At 38.8% G+C, this 21,820-nt stretch overlaps 1 protein-coding gene across 3 annotated transcripts in view; it reads left to right on the top strand.

Moving 5' to 3' along the window:
* Nucleotides 1-21,820, top strand: part of shi (dynamin-1 shibire) — an 87,395-nt gene that overhangs the window by 38,204 nt on the left and 27,371 nt on the right. For all 3 annotated transcript variants that reach the window (XM_067780071.1, XM_067780069.1, XM_067780072.1), the window contains exons 3-9: nucleotides 7,781-7,854; nucleotides 7,927-8,683; nucleotides 8,754-8,870; nucleotides 8,937-9,165; nucleotides 9,234-9,391; nucleotides 9,464-9,570; nucleotides 21,229-21,422. In XM_067780071.1, coding sequence (XP_067636172.1) covers nucleotides 7,781-7,854; nucleotides 7,927-8,683; nucleotides 8,754-8,870; nucleotides 8,937-9,165; nucleotides 9,234-9,391; nucleotides 9,464-9,570; nucleotides 21,229-21,422 — 1,636 coding nt within the window. The remainder of the gene's footprint in view (nucleotides 1-7,780; nucleotides 7,855-7,926; nucleotides 8,684-8,753; nucleotides 8,871-8,936; nucleotides 9,166-9,233; nucleotides 9,392-9,463; nucleotides 9,571-21,228; nucleotides 21,423-21,820) is intronic.

The following is a 21,820-nucleotide window of genomic DNA, read 5'->3' as shown; positions in this document are numbered from 1 at the left end:
GTTGTTGTTGTTGTATTAACGATAAAGACACTCTCCAAAAGGCCCTAGCGGGTTAGGGGGTTAGAATACATCCGCGGTAGGTATGCCTGTCGTAAGAGGCGACTAAAATACCGGATTCAAGGGGTTTGAGTAGCGCAGCCCTTTCAGGTTGCCAGCGCAATACATATCTTCTCCAAACCCAATTGTCAACCTCACCTATCCGTGGCGAATCCTGTTTCATTAACAGCCGAGGCTCTGGCAACCCCGAACTCCTTATAGTTGTAGGGGGTGGGAGGGCGGGATGGCCTAGGAGGTCGCATGTGGTCATAACAAATCGTTCCTGGGATGGTCGGGCTTGGTACCGGAATGTACCGGATCGGCATCCGGCAAAGAACCATCAATTCGATAACACTCCCCAAGGCCTTCGGGGAGTGTCCTTATCGCAACAACAACAACAACACTCTCCGAAGGTTTTTGGGAGTGTTATCGATGTTGATGATCCTTTTTCGGATACAGATCCGGTACGTTCCGGTAACAAAGCACCATAAAGGTACTAGCCCGACCATCTCGGAAACGATTAATATGACCATATTAAACCTTCCAAGCCATCCCGTCTCCACCCCTAGTGCCATGAGGAACTTGGGGTCGCCAGAGCCTCGCCTGTTAAACATGTGTATGACACCTTCATATTTGTAGCAGGATTCCCCTCGCGTAGGTGAGGTTGACAATAGGGTTGCGGAAGCTTTGTATTGCGCTTATCAACCACTTGAACCCTGAATTGGTGGTGTTGCTCAACGCCAGCGTATAAGTTTTGCGGCGAAACGAAATTCATCGCATTATTCTCGCGTATCCAAAATTCTCATTAGAGAAGGTTTTAGGTTTGCTTGCAACGGGATGACTACATTTTGGCAGTACAAAAAGAGACATCCGCTTTTTTAATTTGTTATTGTGCCGCTTTCCTGTATGATGACTTCTACAGGGCTTTATTATGTTTTCACTTACATGTACTTAAAAGTAAAACCTTGTATTCGCTAGCGATTTACATTCATAAAATATCCTGTCGGCGTGTCCTTAAAAGTCTGTACTTTACTTGACTTAACACACATTCAAATTTTTTACGTTCCTTTCTTTTGTCAACGTTGGACATCAATGTCAGTTTAAACGGAAGAAGAACTTTTATCAGACGGTACAAAAGCGGCGTCTCTTCTAAAGCAGGTAATACTTTAATTATATTTAGCGTCGCATTTACTTTGCATTTCTTTTCCAACCCCAATCTATCCTATTTAATGTTATATTGCTCCTTGATCTTGGGCAGGCATTTAAATGAGCGCAGTTGATAGATTGTTCGAGTTTCTTAATTAAATTAAATTTGCAAACATCTGCAACATAAATTCACAATTAAATTGATTCTCCTCCTTTCAGCTGGACTTGCTAGTTTATATGGTACCTTTAACGTTATTGCCTGTCTTCACTTTTGTACGTGCACGGTACATACACTTTTATGCAAAACCGATGACACCTGTGTAATAAACGAGTCTGTCCGCCTTTGTATATTTATCTATGTACATATAGGTCAGGTGTATTGATGGATTGAGCTTTAATCACTTTCTGTTTTGTTCTGTTGTTGTTATTAGGGTAATATGATTTTCTTTTACATGTTTACATATCAGTCCTGCAGCGAATCGCACTAGTTCCGGACCAGCGCATAACTATCGCATTTAGAGGTGGTAGTAGTTCTAATTCTGTCTTCTCGCAGTGCATATTTGATCAACCTTTAACATCTTCTATATTAGCCAACAAATTTTTCTAATGCAAAAGTTTAATTACGCAACACTAAACCAAGTAGAGAGATAAAATACTAGTTTGATATTAGAATTTTTAACTCAACTAAACAAAAAAAGTCGTGAGAGTATCGATGTGTAAACATGTTATCACAAACGTTTTTATATTAAAGCTTTATTGGTATCTGTATAAAAGCAAACCGATGAAATTGGTTAAACTTCGATAAACTTTCGATAGCATATCGATAACATTTTGATAACAATTCGATTAATTTTAGATAACAGATCATAAACAATCGATAACATGTTTATAAAAAAAATCTAAAAATTTTAGGTAAAGCGCCAAATACACGACACGAACATTTCCGCGAACATTCCCGTTATGTCATGTTTCTGCGACCTTTTCTGTCGTGTATGGTGGTGTTTGCCAGTTCGCGCAAATGTTCGCCAAAAATCAAAATATTTTAATTTTTGGCGAACATTTGCGCGAACTGTTCAAGCGTGTATGGCGAAATAGCTCATAATCGTAATAATTTCTGAACGGAACAGACGTGCGCGGAAAAGTAAAATGGACAATAAAAAATTTCTGAGTGAATTTATTGAAATGTATAAATCTTTGCCATCATTGTGGCAAGTAAAAAGCAAAGATTATTGTAATAGAATTAAAAAGAATAATGATTATGCGACTTTAATCTGCCACAGCGAGCAATAGTGCTGCAGCACAATTGTTGCCCGTATTCATCGCTGTCTGAAAGAGAACTAATGTTCGGCCAAAAGTTCGTATGGTGTATGGCCAAAGCTGCGAACAAGATTGCGGAATGTTCGCGGAGATGTTCGTGTCGTGTATTTGGCGAAAGATTTTAGATAAATAATCGATAACTTTTCGATAAAAAATAGGTACCTTTTGGATAAAAACTCGACAACTCGTCGATAAAAATTTCTAACACATTGGTAATCTTAGTAGTCGAAACCAAATTTATAACACTTCGATAACATATTGATACCTCGTCGACCAAACACCTATTCCGAATTTTTTCTTTATTTTCCTTTTTTTCTGTTCTTTTTTATTCTTTCCTTTTTTCTTTTTACTTTTCTTTTCTTTTTTCCTTGCTTTGCCTTGCTTTGAAATGCCTTATCTTATCGTTCCTTGCCTTGCCTTACCTTGCTTTGATTTGCTGTATGATTTCGCTCATATGAACTATACCACGTACATTGTTCCCACATCACGGTACAGTGTAGTGACTACACTTACGCTTACGTTATGAATTACTCCAAACAGCATACCAATACCACACATTACGCCTGCATTTACCTACTTACTTAATTTGTGTTCACCGTTTATACGGTTATGGTCGTCCAACAAGGCGCGCCAGTCGCTTCTTCGCTCGGCCAACTGGCGCCAATTGGTCACACCAAGATACTTTAAATCGTGTTCCACTTGGTCCTTCTAGCGGAGTGGGGGCCCGCCCTCTTCCTCTGCTTCCATAGGCGGGATCCGATAAAAATATTCTCTTAGCCGGAGCGTCATCTTTCATTCGCATAACATGGCCTAGCCAGTGTATCCGCTTACAAAGACTACGTTAACGTTTAAGCTTACATTTTACACCTTAGTTAGTTTGACTGCTGGGATGCGCTGAACCAACAAGTTTGCGTCGTTTCGATTTTCGTGTTTTAGTAATGTGTTTATTATGCAATGTGACCCCAATTAGTGAGTAATATTTTTTATTCATACCAATAAATATAATAAAATCTGCTAGTAATAATGACACCTTTAGCTTATAAACACATGGTTTACCGTGTGTATGTGACAAATTAGTAGATCCATGTTAGATTATCTGGTTAATAACGAAACTATTCGAAATAAAAATTGTAAAATATTTAGAATCTTATATATTCTGGGTTAGCTCTGTGAAGTTGGCACCTACTTGGGCGAGTAATTAAAAAAACCATATCTCATTCGTTTGTCCACCGTTTGTCCATGTTTGTCCAGGAAAATTTTTCGTTTGTCCACCTTTTGTTAAAAAGTTATTTCAAAAAAAAAAAAAGTTGAAGTTGGCACCTCATTTAAAATTTTTTCCATAATACCTTTAATGCCATAGGTGGTATATAGTGTTCGGGTCCGTCCGAACTTAGCCTTCCTTACTTGTTTTAACACATACAGAGTTAGTACGAAAAACCAGCACGCATGCAATTTGAAAGATCATTTTTCGATCTTCGAGATTTAGAAGAGCAAGCCGAATTTTATAACACGTTATGTTAGCAGATGTTTGTCATATATTTCCACATAAAAAAAGACTAAATGCCTCAATTGAATTTACACATAATTTCATGAGCAGCAATTGTTTAGTAGCTTTCGTAAAAAAATTGATTTTATTATAACTTTTTAACAAATGGTGGACAATAGGAAATCTTTTGTGGACAAACGACGGGCATACGATTTAGAACATAAAGCGAAAAAAAAAAAATTTGGGGGTTTTTTTCGAAAAAAAAAACATTTTTGTTATAACTTTTTAACAAAAGGTGGACAAACGAAAATTTTTCCTGGACAAACGACGAACATACGACATAGCACAATGAAGCGAAAAAAAAATTTTTGGGGTTTTTTTCAAAAAAAATATTTTTGTTATAACTTTTTAACAAAAGGTGGACAAACGAAAATTTCTCCTGGACAAACGTGGACAAACGATGGACAAACGAATGACATTTGGTTTTTTTAATTACTCGCAAATGGAGGTGCCAACTTCACACGATTTTTTATTTTTTTTTTGAATTGACAGACGAAATTTTTTTTTCACACACGATTTTTTTTGCTTTTTGAAATAACTTTTTAACAAAAGGTGAACAAACGAAAATTTTTCCTGGACAAACATGGACAAACGATGGGCAAACGACGGATATACGATTTAGCACAATAAAGCGAAAAAAAATTTGGGGTTTTTTCGAAAAAAATATTTTTGTTATGACTTTTTAACAAAAGGTGGACAAACGAAAATTTTTCCTGGACAAACATGGACAAACGATGGGCAAACGACGGACATACGATTTATCACAATAAAGCGAAAAAAAAATTTGGGGTTTTTTTCCAAAAAAAAAATATTTTTGTTGTAACTTTTTAACAAAAGGTGGACAAACGAAGATTTTTCCTGCACAAACATGGACAAACGATGGGCAAACGACGGACATACGATTTATCACAATAAAGCGAAAAAAAAATTTGGTGGTTTTTTTTCCAAAAAAAAAAAATATTTTTGTTGTAACTTTTTAACAAAGGTGGACAAACGAAAATTTTTCCTGGACAAACGTGGACAAACGAATGGCATTTGGTTTTTTAATTACTCGCAAATGGAGGTGCCAACTTCACACACGAGTTTTTTTTTTTTTGAATTGACAGACGAAATTTTTTTTCACACACGATTTTTTTGCTTTTTGAAATAACTTTTTAACAAAAGGTGAACAAACGAAAATTTTTCCTGGACAAACATGAACAAACGATGGGCAAACGACGGACATACGATTTAGCACAATAAAGCGAAAAAACAAATTTGGGGTTTTTTCGAAAAAAAAATATTTTTGTTATAACTTTTTAACAAAAGGTGGACAAACGAAAATTTTTCCTGGACAAACATGGACAAACGATGGGCAAATGACGGACATACGATTTAGCACAATAAAGCGAAAAAAAAAATTTGGGGTTTTTTCGAAAAAAAATATTTTTGTTATAACTTTTTAACAAAAGGTGGACAAACGAAAATTTCTCCTGGACAAACATGGATAAACGATGGGCAAACGACGGACATACGATTTAGCACAATAAAGCGAAAAAAAAAATTTTGGGTTTTTTTTCCAAAAAAAAATTTTTTGTTGTAACTTTTTAACAAAGGTGGACAAACGAAAATTTTTCCTGGAAAAACGTGGACAAACGTGGACAAACGATGGACAAACGAATGGCATTTGGTTTATTTAATTACTCGCAAATGGAGGTGCCAACTTCACACACGATTTTTTTTTTTTTTTTTTTTATACCTTTTTAACAAAAGGTGGACAAACGAACATTTTTCCTGGACAAACATGGACAAACGAATGAGATATGGTTTTTTTAATTACTCGCCCAAGTAGGTGCCAACTTCACAGAGCTTTCTGCGTTGACCTAAGCAAAGGGCTTTCCGAAAGTATGGTCTAAATGTATTCACCATGGACAGAATTGAAGCAACCATTCAAAACTTGCGGATATTTGATTAACTACCGGAAGGCGTTTTTTTATTTAGGAAATTCATGCTCAAGCTTATTAAATCGAATCTAACATCACTTTACCCAACCGCTAATTTAACCTCTCCTTAGTATATTTTAATTTTTTTATATACGAATGGAAGTTCACAAGAAATGAGCATACATAATTACATATAAGAAAGTGCTAAATACACACTCAAAAAAAAGTGCATGAAAACCATAAGTCTGATCAGTAATTCAAACTCACAGCTCGGCACGTCGTTAGTTGCAAGCGTGCCCAGCTGTCGGATCTGTGTTCTCTGCATAAATGTACGCTTGTAGTTATGGCAGCTGTTAAATTGAAATTGTTTTTATGCGATGATATGACTGAAGTTGAGACATATACGTCTAACAGGCGTCTTCATATGCTGGCTTAGACTTAGACATCTTGGTTCTGGTTGAGCTGCAGCTTTCACGATATTTCCATTATATTGTACCGAATTTAGGGAATTCCGCTTATTCCAAACCTTCTGCTAACGTTGGAATCGCTGAACTGTCGAATAAATAACTCCAATATTCTGTATTGCAAAATGGTCTTTATTAGACAACTTTGGGAGTAGTACAATTATACTTCTATGTTGCTTCGTCCGCACATTTCTCCAAAGGTCTAGACCATTGTGAATTCATACAAGTGGCGAATGTTTGATAAAAACGTTCACAATAGTAAAAAGCCTCGATCACCTGTTCAATCGCTGTTCGATTACTTAAATTGTTTGCTGAATAGTGTTTTTCAAACATTTTTGTAGACGACTGGTATATTGCATTATTTACATATTTTAAAATGTTTGCTTAACTGGCTGCTCAAATTTTATCTATTAACTAGATTTTAGAAATGAATATTAATATGTAGTCCGATATTTCATTTCACATTGAAATTTATACACCAACTTAGGTTAGGAATGTTACCGAATTACCTGAGTAGTAAAATACATTATAATCATGAAATCCACAATTATGGAACAAGAAATTGCAATAATATAAGACTGCCTAGAATAAGAACTGAGTTCGCCAAAAGGTCTCTTGAATATTTAGGGTATAAAATGTATAATGAGTTACCTTCTGATTTGAAAGACTGTGAAAATATTAGTAAGTTCAAAGAAAAATTGTTTTTATATTGTACGTCACTAAATGTGACATGAGTAGTTATGTTTAATTTCTTATTTTAACCTAAACTAGGTCTTAAAGACCGTAATAATAAATAAATAAAAAAATAAATAAATATTCTGTATACACATTTAAAAGAAAAGCTGATTTGAAACACAAATGGGCAATTCATGGCACTTCAATTTAATAACCGCGAGCAAAAAACAAACCTTTCTTCCATTCTCTGGCCATTCGCGACAGCCGTTCTCCCTGTCAGCTATTATTTTACAGGTAGGTATGGCAATGGAGGAATAGAAAGATTTTTCACTTGTATGAATTCACAATGGTCTAGACGTTTCACCTTCTAGAATCTTCTGCTTGGTTACCAGCTATAAACGTCTATATTTGTAGTTTATAGCCATATGCGTGTGTATGTGTGAGTAACTACTTCGGCTGATGACTACATGTGTGTGTGTGTGAGATATCTCTTCGTCGCCTTCTACGTAAGTGTTGCTGGCTTTCACGTGGACATGTATATAAGAGTGGCTGCTTCATTTTTTTGTTGTTGCGTGATTATTAACTAACAGCCTAGTGATTCGCCACAATATAAATTTTTTTGCTTAACTAATAATCGTTTGACAATTTGAAACAAAGTTTTCTTCTCTTCACAGAGATTTTCTGCCCCGTGGTTCAGGCATTGTGACACGTCGACCTTTAATCCTACAACTAATTAATGGTGTTACTGGTAAGATTTCCAATAATCCAACATATTTTTGTTTTATACTTTAACATTCTTTTTCTTTTATCCACCGCACAGAACACGGTGAATTTCTGCATTGCAAAGGAAAAAAATTCACAAGTTTCGATGAGATCCGCAAAGAGATCGAAGATGAAACGGATCGTGTAACGGGCAGTAATAAAGGCATATCCAATATTCCAATCAATTTACGTGTCTACTCACCACACGTACTCAATTTAACACTGATCGATTTGCCCGGTCTCACCAAAGTGGCAATTGGCGATCAACCAGCTGATATTGAACAGCAAATCAAATCAATGATATTTCAATTCATACGCAAAGAAACATGTCTCATTTTGGCAGTAACACCAGCCAATACAGATTTAGCCAATTCCGATGCATTGAAATTGGCCAAAGAAGTCGATCCGCAGGGAGTACGCACCATTGGCGTAATTACCAAACTTGATCTGATGGACGAAGGAACAGATGCGCGCGATATTTTAGAGAATAAGCTATTGCCATTGCGGCGTGGCTACATTGGTGTGGTGAATCGTTCGCAAAAGGATATTGAGGGACGCAAGGATATACATCAAGCGTTGGCAGCTGAACGTAAATTCTTCCTTAGTCATCCATCATATAGGCATATGGCCGATCGTTTGGGTACACCATACTTGCAACGTGTACTCAATCAACAATTGACTAATCATATACGTGACACACTTCCTGGTTTGCGTGATAAGTTGCAAAAACAAATGTTGGCGTTGGAAAAAGATGTGGAACAGTTTAAGCACTTTAGACCTGATGATCCCAGTATTAAGACGAAAGCGATGTTGCAGTAAGTTCTTTGCGTTTGTGAGACCACCAAGGCAGTTTTGGCACTTACATTAATTTAATTCTTATTTCAGAATGATTCAACAATTACAGTCAGATTTTGAGCGCACCATTGAAGGTTCCGGTTCAGCATTGGTCAATACAAATGAACTATCAGGAGGTGCTAAGATCAATCGAATTTTCCATGAGCGGTAAGCGTGAGAAGAGAAAAGATAGCACCATAACTTTATAATGCCATTTATTGTTTACTTTTTCAGTCTACGTTTTGAAATTGTTAAAATGGCTTGTGATGAAAAGGAGTTGCGTCGCGAAATCTCATTCGCCATTCGTAATATACATGGTATTCGTGTGGGCTTGTTCACACCCGATATGGCCTTTGAGGCGATTGTGAAACGTCAAATTGCACAATTAAAGGAGCCGGTTATCAAGTGTGTCGATCTAGTCGTACAGGAGCTATCTGTTGTGGTGCGCATGTGTACAGATAAGGTATATATTTCATACCAAACTAAATTTGTTTATTTAAAGGTATAACTAATTCTTCTATGATCCTTTAGATGTCTCGTTATCCACGTTTGCGTGAAGAAACCGAACGCATCATTACTACACATATACGCCAACGTGAACAATACTGTAAAGAACAAATTCTCTTACTCATCGATTTTGAATTAGCCTACATGAATACCAATCACGAGGATTTCATTGGCTTTGCAAAGTTCGTGAATATGATTAAATTATTTTGCTTTTAATATTTTTATGTACTAAACACTTCTATTTAATCTTGTAGTGCTCAGAATAAATCTGAAAATTCCAATAAAACTGGCACACGTCAGTTAGGCAATCAGGTTATACGCAAAGGCTATATGGTTATACAAAATTTGGGAATTATGAAAGGTGCGTTTATGTAGTTTGAGTTTCATTAGTTCATACAATCCATTCTATGTCATTAGTGTTATTGTGTACTTATACTTATATAAGGCGTATTTTAAGCTACGTACGTACGTTCTAAGTGTAAGCCTATCCAAAGTGTGTGTTCATTTCGTTTTGGGTACTAAGTAGGCTCAAATATTACTGGTTGTTGAGAGATTTTTTTTTATAAAAACTAATTTTAGTTATTTATTTTATAATAAAATCGTATTAGTATTCTTAAATAATTTAGGTATTTAAAGATAATACTCTTATCATAATTAAATAACAATTTACACTTCTCAGCTAATATTTTGTAATATAGTAAGTACTGATATTATAAATTGGTGCAGTCACTCTTCTAAATATTTAACATAAATAAACGAACTATGATAAAATTTTTTTCTAAGTCATAGTAACAGCCATTTAGAGCAGTCTCAGATCGCGACGCTTGACAATCCGCTGCCCATCAAAGACTCGGCAACAAAAAAAAAACAAAAAAAGTTATTAAAAGTTATTATATATATATATATATATATATATATATAAATCGATCGCGTGAACAGGATTAGCCTGGTTTCATTGGGCCACTTGAGGGCAGCGCGCTGCCACCACGTCCATTAAAACAAAAAAAAAAAAAAACTGTTTAGCACCAATAATTTTGTTTTTTTAGAAAATCACATATACTTATAATTTTGTTAATATCTATTGTTTCCAGTCTAAAAAATATGTATTCAAATGAAGTTTTTTGTTAGTTAATAAATTTTAGCCGTAGTTCTTAAGCTACGCGCCTTAGTTAAATTTTCTAGTTTTTAGAAAATAATTTGTTTTGAAACCATAATAATTTACTTTCATTCCTACTCGGAAGCAGCACAAATCGACACTATTTTCGGCGGGTTTATGTTTTTAGAGCACATTTTATATTTATTGCTAAATATTTTTAGCAACCACTTTTTTTAAAAGAGCTTTTTAGCACAGTTATACCTACATATGTCTCTCTGTAAAGTTTGATATAACTTCTTTTTGCTAGAACCAAAAAATAACAAAATGCTCTAGAACATTTTTGTTAAAGCAAGCTTTAGATCAGGTGTATTAAAACTGTAATGAATAATATCAGAAGATGAATAAAATTAGAAAAAAACTTTGTTGTCTTTTGGTGTCAAACCAATCATTGTTTTTATTAGCGAAGTTGCCTTAGTATTTATACCAAATTATTCTAATTAATTCTTATGAGCTACCTACATTACATATTTACATTAATACATACTAAGTGTACAAAATATGAACTATGCAGATCGGTGGGAAGCGCAAGCTCAGCGCAAATAACATTAGTTGTGGGAAATGCTTAGTAAGCAAAAACGGAATGGAGTAAGTTAAGTGTCAACGCGTCGTGGGAATAAATTGTGTGCAGGCAAAGGTTGGTGGTGAGCAATTCGTCAGCATTAAATTGAAACAGAATACGCCTCAAGTTACGAGACAGTAGACTGTCGTGGTGCGTGTCGGAATATATGTATGTACAATTGAATGAATATGTCTCTTACAATGCATCTCAAGACATACCAAAACGAGTCAAAATATATGTTGGTACAATTGAATTAATGAATGAGTGACTGAGTGGATGAATGAATGCCACAAAACTCATTACATACTTTTTAACTTCCTCACATATTTTCCCGAAGGAGATCAATGTGTTTAAGACACCTGAACTCGAACCAGCTTTAACAAAAATCTTCTAGAAGAATCACTCGGTCGCTAAAAAACAAATGCAAATTGGAACAAAGTATTATTGACTCCATTAATAAATAAATAAATGTAAGGCGCGATAACCTCCGAAGAGATCTAAGGCCGAGGCTTCTCTTCCAATTTGCGTCGTGCTCCTCTTGATTTTCCCTACAAATTGGCCGGACGGGACCTACATGTTTTTTGCCGACTCCGAACGGCATCTGCAAGGCAGATGAGTTTTCACTGAGCTTTTCATGGCAGAAATACACCCGGAGCGCTTGCCAAACACTGCCGAGAGACGACCCCGCTTAGAAAAATTTTCTTCTAATTGAAAAACCTTATTTCTAAAATTTGTATGTTGCTTTGCCCGGGGTGCGAACCCAGGGCATACGGTGTGGTAGGCGGAGCACGCCTCCATTAAGCTTTGTTTTATTCAAAACTTTAATATTTTTTCTTATCGTTCTTAAAACTAAATACGCTGTAAAAAAATTATATTTAAGTGATCAGTACAAATTGCGCTTTGAAAATTCAGTTCATACAGTGCATAAGCCCCTCATACAATTTTTGGATTGTCATAGTGTACTTTTGAAATTTTTCTCTTATTACTAACTACAAAAATTTTGATAAACTGTTTTGTTCATTTACTTTGCTTACTAGTGCGCTTAAATGCTTCAGAATTGTTTTTTTATTTTAATTTTGTTGCAACACTTGCATCAGTTATCCATTAATATTTTAAGCGCAATTTATAAAATTTTCAAATCTTAAAAAAAAAGAAAATGTGTACCTTATTTTAGTCCTTGCTTTATTAGTCCTTGTTTCAGTGTTTGTATGTCTGCTTTTTTTTTACATATTTTGCATGTTTTCATGTATTTAGTTCTCTTTCTATGTCAATATAATTTACTCTTTCTCCTTCTATGTTCATGATTTATTCTTTATTCATTTTTGTAGCATTGAAGCGATTTTTGCCACAATTTCTTGGTTTGTATGATGCTCGATACTTTTTTAATATTTTTTCGCAATTTAAATTATTTAAATGTTTGCATTAAATTGTTGCATTTTTTTTTTATTTTTATAAATTCCATTTGTGTATAAAAAATTGTTTTCAATCCTATTGTAATTTTTGTATGTATTCAAAATAGGTGAACAATTATGTGAAACTGCCTGCACTGCACTTGGCTTACTTTCACCTTGTTTTGGCTTGTGCATGTCAAGTTTTGCTTAATTTTCTTAAGTTTACAAGATTTTTATATATATTTAAATACTTTAAAGTATGCGTGAACAAGCTTCGTTTGATTGACAAGGTCCAAAAATGCAAAGTTATGCATAATTTGGGGTTAGGTTATTCTCCTCCTTAGGTTATTCTAGCAACACTATTTGAATTAGGTTGAAAAAATAATCTTCACTTGCATCTTTATCCACGCTATGATGAAGCTTATTCGGCAGCTTTTTCTTTCGACGTATCTTACTACGTCTTCCACTCCCTGTTAAGTTTAATTTTTCTGCACAATGCCAACGCCTTTTTGTTTCTCTACATTTTTACATATGCCACGGTCTACACTAAGTCTTCTTCTTTCTTCTTCACGCCACTATCTGCCATTAGTCTCCAATCACGTTGCTCCCTTTCCTACTCCATAAACCTTTTTTTTAGTTTCTAGCCTCATTTCTCCGATTTTATTCTACCATTCCTGTTGCCTACTTAATTTTTTTTTCTAGCTCCTTTGTCTTTTCATCTCATGAGCTTCAGCGGTTATATGCTCCCTTCTATTATTTCTTACACTATTCCTTATTAACCCTTTTCCTTCGCTTCATATCTTCACCTTCTCTTTTGTCCTTCTGTCTAGTTAACGCAATACTTCTTGCTGTTTTTCGTCCTCCATCCATATTTGCTTTCTTGAAGCTTTTAATACTCTCCACATGAGCACCAACTTTTTTAAATTCCTTATATAACTTCCTACTCTATTGCTTACGCAATTTTTCTTCATGCAATTAACATTCTCTTCAATTTCGAAGAAAATTCTAGTTATTTCGGAACAAAAACCTGGCTACCTTGGGTATGGGTTTTATCCTCTCTTTTTGAGTTTTCTCCCTTTTTTCTACATCTCAATCTATCTCTTTTCTTAACCTTTAAGATGTCTCTTCCCGGTCCATATTTGTTTCCCTATATACGTTTCTCTAACTTGTTCCTCTTTCTCGGACCTTGCTCTGTCTAACTTATACCTCTCTCTCCCCATCTCCCACCTTTCTCCTTGACTTACTATCTCTTTCTCTTTTAAATAAGTATATCTCCCACTTTCCGATCCATCTTTTTATTCTTATATCAGTTTCTGTAACATGACCCCTTTTGCTTCGTCTAACTTATCCCTCTCTCCCTATCTGTTGTTGTTGTTATTGTAGCGATAAGGTTTTGGGGAGTGTTATCGATGTGATGGTCCTTTTCCGGATACAGATCCGATACGCTCCGGTAACACAGCTCCATTAAGGTGCTAGCCCGACCATCTCGGGAACGATTTATATGGCCACATTAAATCTTCAGGCCATCCCTCCCTCCCCACCTCCAAGTTCTAAGAGGAATCTGGTACTTTAGTCGCCCCTTACGACAGGCATACCTACCGCGGGTATATTCTAACCCTCTAACCTGCTGGTGGTTCTCTCCCTATCACCCACCTCTCTTCCCTAACTTAACCTATCTTAAAAAAGTTTCTCTTTACAAATACTATCTCTCACATTTTCTAAACTCTATCTCACTTTCTAATATCTTACTCTTTATTTCTCACTTTTCTTCGTATTTTCGCCCTCTTTATAGCTGATCTCTCTCTGTCTCTCCAACTTATCCTTCCTCTAACTAATACTCTCTAACCCGTTTGTTGTTGTTGTACGATCGATCACAAATTGTCATCAATATCCTCTTAACGGGAGTCCAAGGAAACTTGCTGTTTTATAACAGGGGTGGACCATAATGAGACGAGTTTTAGAGGCGTTGGTTCCATAATACAGTTCAAGAGATGATTGGTGTTATGTGGGGACACATTACAAGCAGGACATCTGTTTTGTATGTCGGGGTTGATTCTGGATAGGTAAGAGTTTAAGCTGTTACCGTATCCAGGTCGAAGTTGAGCTAGAATGACTCGCGTTTCCCTAGGGAGAGTGCGTTTCTCTTCTGCTAGTTTCGGGTATTGTTCTTTGAGTACAGGTAGGTAGGTAGGTTGAACTGGCCGGTCCATGAGGACCTCACATAGACTGATTGAGTCCGTAGTGTTACCAGAAGTTTGTTTTAACGACCAAACTGAAAAACCCTATCAAAAACCAGGACCTATGTTATAAAATAACTCCGTCCTCTTGGCAAATACTAGAAGCTTCCTAGGACTTAAGCCACTTGCTGCTTCTAGATCTGACAGCTGTATCACTCCTAATATCTGGAGTCTTAGCCTGGCAAGTGCAGGGCACGAGCACAGAACGTGCTCGATCGTTTCCTCCTCCAACCCGCACTTCCTACACCTGCTATCACTGACCAAGCCTAATTTAAAGGCATGTGACGCCAGAAGGCAGTGTCCAGTCAGAATACCCGTCATGAGTCTACAGTCCTCTCTTTTTAATGATAGAAGCAACTGTGTTAGTCTAAGGTTGTAAGACCTACACATAATCTTCGACACTTTACAGCCCCGCGCTTGAACCCACGCCTTTTCTGCTTGGTCGATCATGTGCACCTCTCGCATTCGCTTAATCTCGCCCAATCTAATTGGGACGTCTACGGAGCAAGCTTCAAGGGATGCGCCCTTTTTAGCTAATTCGTCCGCTTTTTCATTCCCATCTATTCCCATATGCCCTGGGACCCAATATAGATGTATGCTTCTCCCTGTCCCGATTCTCTCCAGAGACTGCTTACACTCTAACACGCATTTAGATGCTGTGCTATGCGAGATTATTGCCTTAATTGCTGCTTGACTGTCAATATAAAAGTTAACACGGTTGCAGCTTAAGCTATTCTCTTCCAGGGTTTCTACTGCTTTGGTTACGGCTAATATTTCCGCTTGGAAAATGCTACAGTAATCCGGCAGCCTGTAGGATCTGCTTAATTCCGGATCAGCGCAGTATACCGCAGACCCTACTCCTTCCACTATTTTGGAACCATCGGTGTACACATGTATCGCCTCGTCCGCCATTTGCGCACCCTTGCGCCAACCGTCCACCTCTATTGTGGCCTTAAGATCTCCCTCAAAGTGCAGGTAGGGAATCATGTAGTCTGTTCGTCTTGTGACTGAGGACGCTATACTACTATGGCCATATGGTCGGCGCTCAAGCTGCCCCGAAGCATCGAGCCTGGTTGCGGTCGTTAACGCTTTGTTCTTTGCTACCAGGTCTACAGGTGAAATGTGCAGAATGGCATACAGTGCAGCCGTCGGGGTTGTTTTCAGGGCTCCCGTAATGCAAAGCATCGATAGTCTGCATACCCCCTCTAATTTTTTGAGGTATGTTGTTTTTTGTGTGGCTTTCCACCAAACAAGAACTCCATAGTATAGAATAGGGCTTACAATCGCTGTAAAAACCCAATGAGAAAGAGAGGGCGATAGGCCCCACGTACACCCCAGCATTCTTTTACATGCATAGAGTGCCGTTGAGGCCTTCTTGACCCTCTCCTCCAAGTTGAGCTTCCATGACAGCTTACTGTCTAGGATGATTCCTAGATATTTTGTGCAAGGTTTCTCCTGTAAGGTCACCGCTCCTAACTTAGGCCTGGTCCAATTTGGGACCTTGTACCTCTTTGTAAACAAGACCATATCCGTCTTCTCCGCATTGACTTTCAGCCCGACATTAGATGCCCAGGTATGAATATCCCGAAGCGCCCGATCCATCAAAGAACTAATCGTTGGAAGGCATTTTCCACTTATGACAATTGCAACGTCATCTGCGTAAGCCGTAAGTTTTACGGGTCCCTCATCGAATTGACTGAGCAGTTGGTTGATGACCAGTGTCCACAGCAGAGGTGATAGCACCCCTCCCTGCGGCGTGCCCCTGTCCACTGATTTCGTGGCCTCGTACAATCCCCATTGTGATGTAATCTTTCTGCAATTTAACATGCAGCCGATCCATCTGATTAAGGCAGGATGTACTTTAATGTAATTAAGACCATCCATAATCGCCCATTTTGCAACATTATTGAAAGCCCCGGCAATGTCCAAGAAGACTCCTAGAGCATACTCCTTATATTCCAGGGATTTCTCTATGCTTATTACCACCCTATGCAATGCGGTGTCTACCGACTTGCCTTTGGTGTACGCATGCTGTGTTGTGGAGAGCAGCTTTTCATCCACGTTGGACTTTATGTACACATCTATCAGCCTCTCAAAGGTTTTGAGCAGAAATGATGTTAAGCTAATGGGTCTATAGTCTTTGGGATACACGTGACCGATCTTCCCCGCCTTTGGTAGAAAAGCTACACGAGCAGTTCTCCAAGAGTGCGGTACATGATTCAGTCTTATGCACCCATCGAATATTATTTTAAGCCATTCCACGACCGCCCTACTTGAGACTTGTAGCATGGCCGGGAATATACCATCTGGGCCCGGCGATTTAAACTTAGAAAACGTCTTCACTGCCCACTCGATCTTGGTATCGGTCACCAAGCCCGGCACCACTAGCTCCGTGATCGAAGTGTGAGTGATGTCTGCTGGTTCTTCTAAACCGTCTCCCGATGGGAAATGTGTATCGAGAAGCACCTCAAGGGATTCCTCACTATCACGTGACCATTCCCCGTTCTCTTTCTTTATTAGTCCCTGGACTATGTTTCCCTTTGCTAGGACTTTTTTCAACCGTGCTGTTTCACTGGAGCACTCTATGTCCGTACAGAAACTTTTCCATGAGTTTCTCTTCGCCCTGGTAATTTCACGCTTGTAGATCCTCAGTAGATCCCTGTACTCGTCCCGACACGCTTCGCTTTCCGCGGTCTTTGCGAGTTTAAACATTTCTTTTACCTGTCTTCTTAGAAAACTCAGCTCATTGCTCCACCATGGCGGCTTTGCTTTTCCTCTGAATCTTCTTAGAGGGCAAGCTTTGTTATACGCAGTCATAAGCGTCCTTGTTAGGAATTCATTCGACTCCTCCAGTTCCTCTACATTAGCAACCTCTTTGGGTTGTCCCAGTTTCGTTTCTACATGTTTCTGGAATTTAGTCCAATTCGTTGCCTTAGGGTTTCTAAAGGTTCCTCCCTTCTCTACCCTCTTTAGTGGGATGCTGAAGCTTATATACGCATGGTCGGAGAAGGATGGTCTATCGAGAACCATCCAATCATACCTTGATATATCACGCTCGGAGCTCAATGTAATATCCAGAACATTGCTGGATGTTGGACCAATGTATGTAGGAACATTTCCCCTGTTGGCTATCTGCAAATTGGTTTGCAGGATGTAACAAAATAGAGATTCGCCTCTCTCGTTCGTATCTGCTCCTCCCCACGCATTGTGGTGCGCATTTGCATCTGCGCCTATGACCAACCGCCCTTTGCGCCCTTCCTCCTGTACTAGCCTTTTGCACTCCATCGGTGGAACCTCCGCAGCATGGGCCATGTAGCAGGACGCCAGGATAAATGCCTGCTTATTCTTTTGCTCAACGGCCACCGCTACGAGATCCTCGGTGGTGTAATTAGGCAGCATATATGAATGCAGCTGTTTCCTTACCATTACTACAGCTCGCACCCGTCCTTCCGTTTGTGCGTAGTAAACGCCAAGCCCGCGCGCGCTAAGTCCAGAAACCTTTCCTCCCGATGAGAGCCACGGCTCCTGGATCAGCGCCACGTCAAACGAACCCTCCTCAAGGGTTAGGAGGAGTTCGCTCGACGCCACTTTACTGTGTTGGAGGTTTATCTGTAGGACTCGCAGCACCATTGGGCTGTTTGTCCCCCTCCAGCACCTTCGTCTTGACGTCGTCGTCCTCCTCTTGCCCTTTTGGTTTAGAGTATTCGAGGCCCCCTTCAGCCCCTCGTGAATGTTGTGCCGTGTGTTCCTCTGTGCGAGTCACAGCACCATTTAGCGGTTGGTCCTCTTCTAGCACGTTCGTGGTGACGTCGGGGACCTCCACCTGTCTTTTTTCCCTTAGGCTTCTGAGGTCCTTTTCGACTTCGCCCACTTCCAGCGTGTTAGGATTTTTATCCTCGGGACTTCTTTTCCTGAGTCGCATGTAAATTTTGCCAGTGCCAAAGGACATTTTGCCAAGCTGCGTGTACAAAATATCCTCCGCCTGCTTGTTTATTTGGAAGATGTAGAACTGACCATCCTCGGTAGGCCGAGATATAGTAAGTACCTTCCAATCCTGTGTCGGTATGTTCGGATTCTGATTCTGCAGAAGTCGCAGTGTATCCTCCGACTTCATCACGCATGGTATCCATACCTTAACTTTTGGTACCGTGAGAATTTGCGCTTTATCCACCACCTCAAACCGCGCGTTCGTGCCTTGCCTTTGGAGGTTTGGAACGACTTCCTCCAGCCACCGCAAGCTCGCGATGTTGTCGCACGCTATCATCTTCACACCATTATACCATCCCCCCGAATCAAAGGTTGGAAGGGGCTTACTTGGTTGTTCCCGCATCATCTTAAGCATTAAGCTAATAAGCTCCCTTTCCACAGATCTACCTTTCAGTAGTCATTTGTCCGAACGGACTGCTACGATCAACCAGCGCCACAGTCAGTGACTGCTTTGCCACATCACTCATCTTCTCGGGAAAAGCAGGAGTCTTAGTGTTATCTCCCTTTGGAACCTCCGAGAACACCGGAGTCTTCGCGTTAACTCCCTTTAGCGCCTCCGAGAAAGCCGGAGTCTTAGCGTTATCTCCCTTTGGCTTATCTCCTACTTCCGTAGTTGGAACTTCCCTCTGACTGGCAGCTTTCGAGGTAGTTGCTACCTCGCTATTGGAACCCATCTGTCTTACAGCTTTGGGCCTACTTGTCTTGTCTATGCGACTGCCCTGCCTCGCGGCTCTAGGACTGGGTCCTTTCTGCCTCTTGAAAGCAGGCTTGTCGCCTTCTGCCGAACGTTGCCTCTTCATTCTGCCATTCGACGCTTCTTCCTCCTCGTACCGGTTGCAGAATCGAGGGTTTCTCGCGGCAAACCTTTTGAACTGCCTTCGACCTACTTCTACCGCTTCATGGGCCCATTCCAAGCGCTCGATCTCCACTTCTGTTGGGTCGACCACTGCTCCCAAGCGTTGTACAATTCTTAGTGCTGCACGGTACTGCGAGAGAGCTCTTTTACTTCCTCTGCTCCGTACCCTTCTCCACTCTTCTACTCCGTTTTCATTTGTGTGCTTCTCCAACACGGAGTTCATTGAATCAGCACTACTCTCGCTCCCCGAGTCCGACGCATCGCTTAATTCGTATTTGTCGTCCTTGGATTGCGACTCAGTCCTCCTCTTTACATCCTCCTTATTACATTCAGGTAATGAGTTGTTCATCTTGGTCGTACGACCACCTGCCCGACAAGGCGGGCTCAGCGGTCCATTATTATATACGGGGAAAGAACCGTCCGCCACAGCAGCGCCCCTTACTGCGGTAAGGCCATAACTACTTCCCGAGATGGCCCGGTATCGGGAAGGCTCCGTTCGAATACAGCCGAATTTATCCCCTGGCTGCAAATCGTCCAATAGGCACGGTCCGCATAACACCCTGGATTAGGGGGTTGGCAGTTCTTGGCCACCGACATCCCGCCGCCCTCCTATGAGGCGAAACGGCGTAGATGTCAGTCCTAAACAGCTCCGCCTCATAGTCGGGCGCTATGGAGTTCGGCTAAGCCCTCACACCAACGACAAGGTGCCTACCCTAGTGAGGGTTGAGTACAGGATTCACCGGGCAATTCCTGGCATAGAGGTCCGACCCTGTTTGTGGAGTTCACTGAGGACCTGCTTGTGTTTTTTAGCTTCAAAAGGCTCTGTCCTCAGGTGCCGTATTTCCTCATAATGCTTACGGATATGACCCTTTAAGCCCCTGGGCGGTACTGGCTCATCAATCAATTGTCTGTTAGGATGCCCAGGTTTCTGGGTGTTCCGTCTATTTTTCATCCGTCTCTCTCACTACATCTCCCACTTCTCTATTTCAGCTGGCCGTTTGCTATTTCACACTCTCTGTTGTTGCATTTGTGCACACTCTCGTATGCCTCTACTATTCTCACCACATTTCTCCTCTCCAGGCCTGCTTCCCCCTTCCATCCCTTTTATTACTTCTTGTTTGAACTTATGTTTCGAACTTTTTAGATTTTCTTTTTAGGATAGTCAGACGAAAAGAATTATGTATGTATTGTACTTTATACGCTAGTTTAATTTGTAAATAGAATACTTAGATAATTTATATTAAATTAAATTACATTTTAAGTCAATTTAGAATTTCTTAGAACTCTAAATTATATATTGTAAACTATGTTAGTTTACTACTAGTACAATTATTCATTTTTCATGCTCATGAAGTTAAATAAAAAAAATATCTTAAACGTTAATAATCATTTTTCCAATTTTTTCCTTTTTTGTCTCATTTCATGCACGCCTTATTGCTATAACTGCATTTTTTCATCGTTCAATTGCTGTTTATTTGCCAAAATCTTCTATTGCGCTTCCCATCTTTATATTTAACAACACTTTTATTATTCAACACGAAAAATGTAATAAAAAAAATCATTTAAAAATAAAAAATACTGTGATCTAACTGACGACTGTACAACAAATGCAAAATTACAACAACCATAACGTCTGCACGACAACTACCAATTTGAATTATCCTGGGCGAATGGCTTTTACAACACCCAATATACTCATCTTTTACATACAACATGCAACAAAACAAACAAAAATAACTTTCACTTATTTGTATTATATTACACGTTCCCACTATTTTTTAACATTATTTTATAACAAATCACACAAAACAAACACCAACAACACAATTGCAGGCGGTTCGCGACCCTATTGGTTTGTACTGACATCGGAGAGTATTTCCTGGTACAAGGATGAGGATGAAAAGGAGAAGAAATTTATGTTGCCGTTGGATGGTTTGAAATTGCGCGACATTGAACAGGGCTTTATGTCAATGTCAAGACGTGTCACATTTGCTTTATTCAGTCCAGATGGACGTAATGTTTATAAGGTTAGTAATTTTTGTAAAGTACAAAAAAATTTCGCAACGTATAACCATCGATACCACGTTAAAACAAAAAAAAACTAAGCAATAGAAAAAAAACTCATAGGAAGAGAAAAAACTAAAGTCGCGCTTTAAATAAATTAATTTTTAAAAATAGAGGTTTGAAGTAATTACTTGACTCATTTTATTACAAAAAAATATTAATTTACTGTTTATTTTCAATTGGATTAGTTTTACGCTGCACATTGTTTAAATTTTAATTTGAGTTATTATAAAACAAAAATAAAAAATTTCGAAAAGTGCGCAAATTATACTTTTTTCATTAAATTGGTATGTGTAGCGTAATCTTAAATAATAGCCATCGGTTAAATTATCAAAAAATGTTTATTTTTAAAATTATGTCC

This window comes from Eurosta solidaginis, chromosome 4 (genome assembly GCF_040869045.1).
Source record: "Eurosta solidaginis isolate ZX-2024a chromosome 4, ASM4086904v1, whole genome shotgun sequence".
Classification (NCBI taxonomy): domain Eukaryota; kingdom Metazoa; phylum Arthropoda; class Insecta; order Diptera; family Tephritidae; genus Eurosta; species Eurosta solidaginis.
The sequence above is the reverse complement of the archived record's forward strand: the minus strand, read 5'-3'. Positions and strand labels throughout refer to the sequence as shown.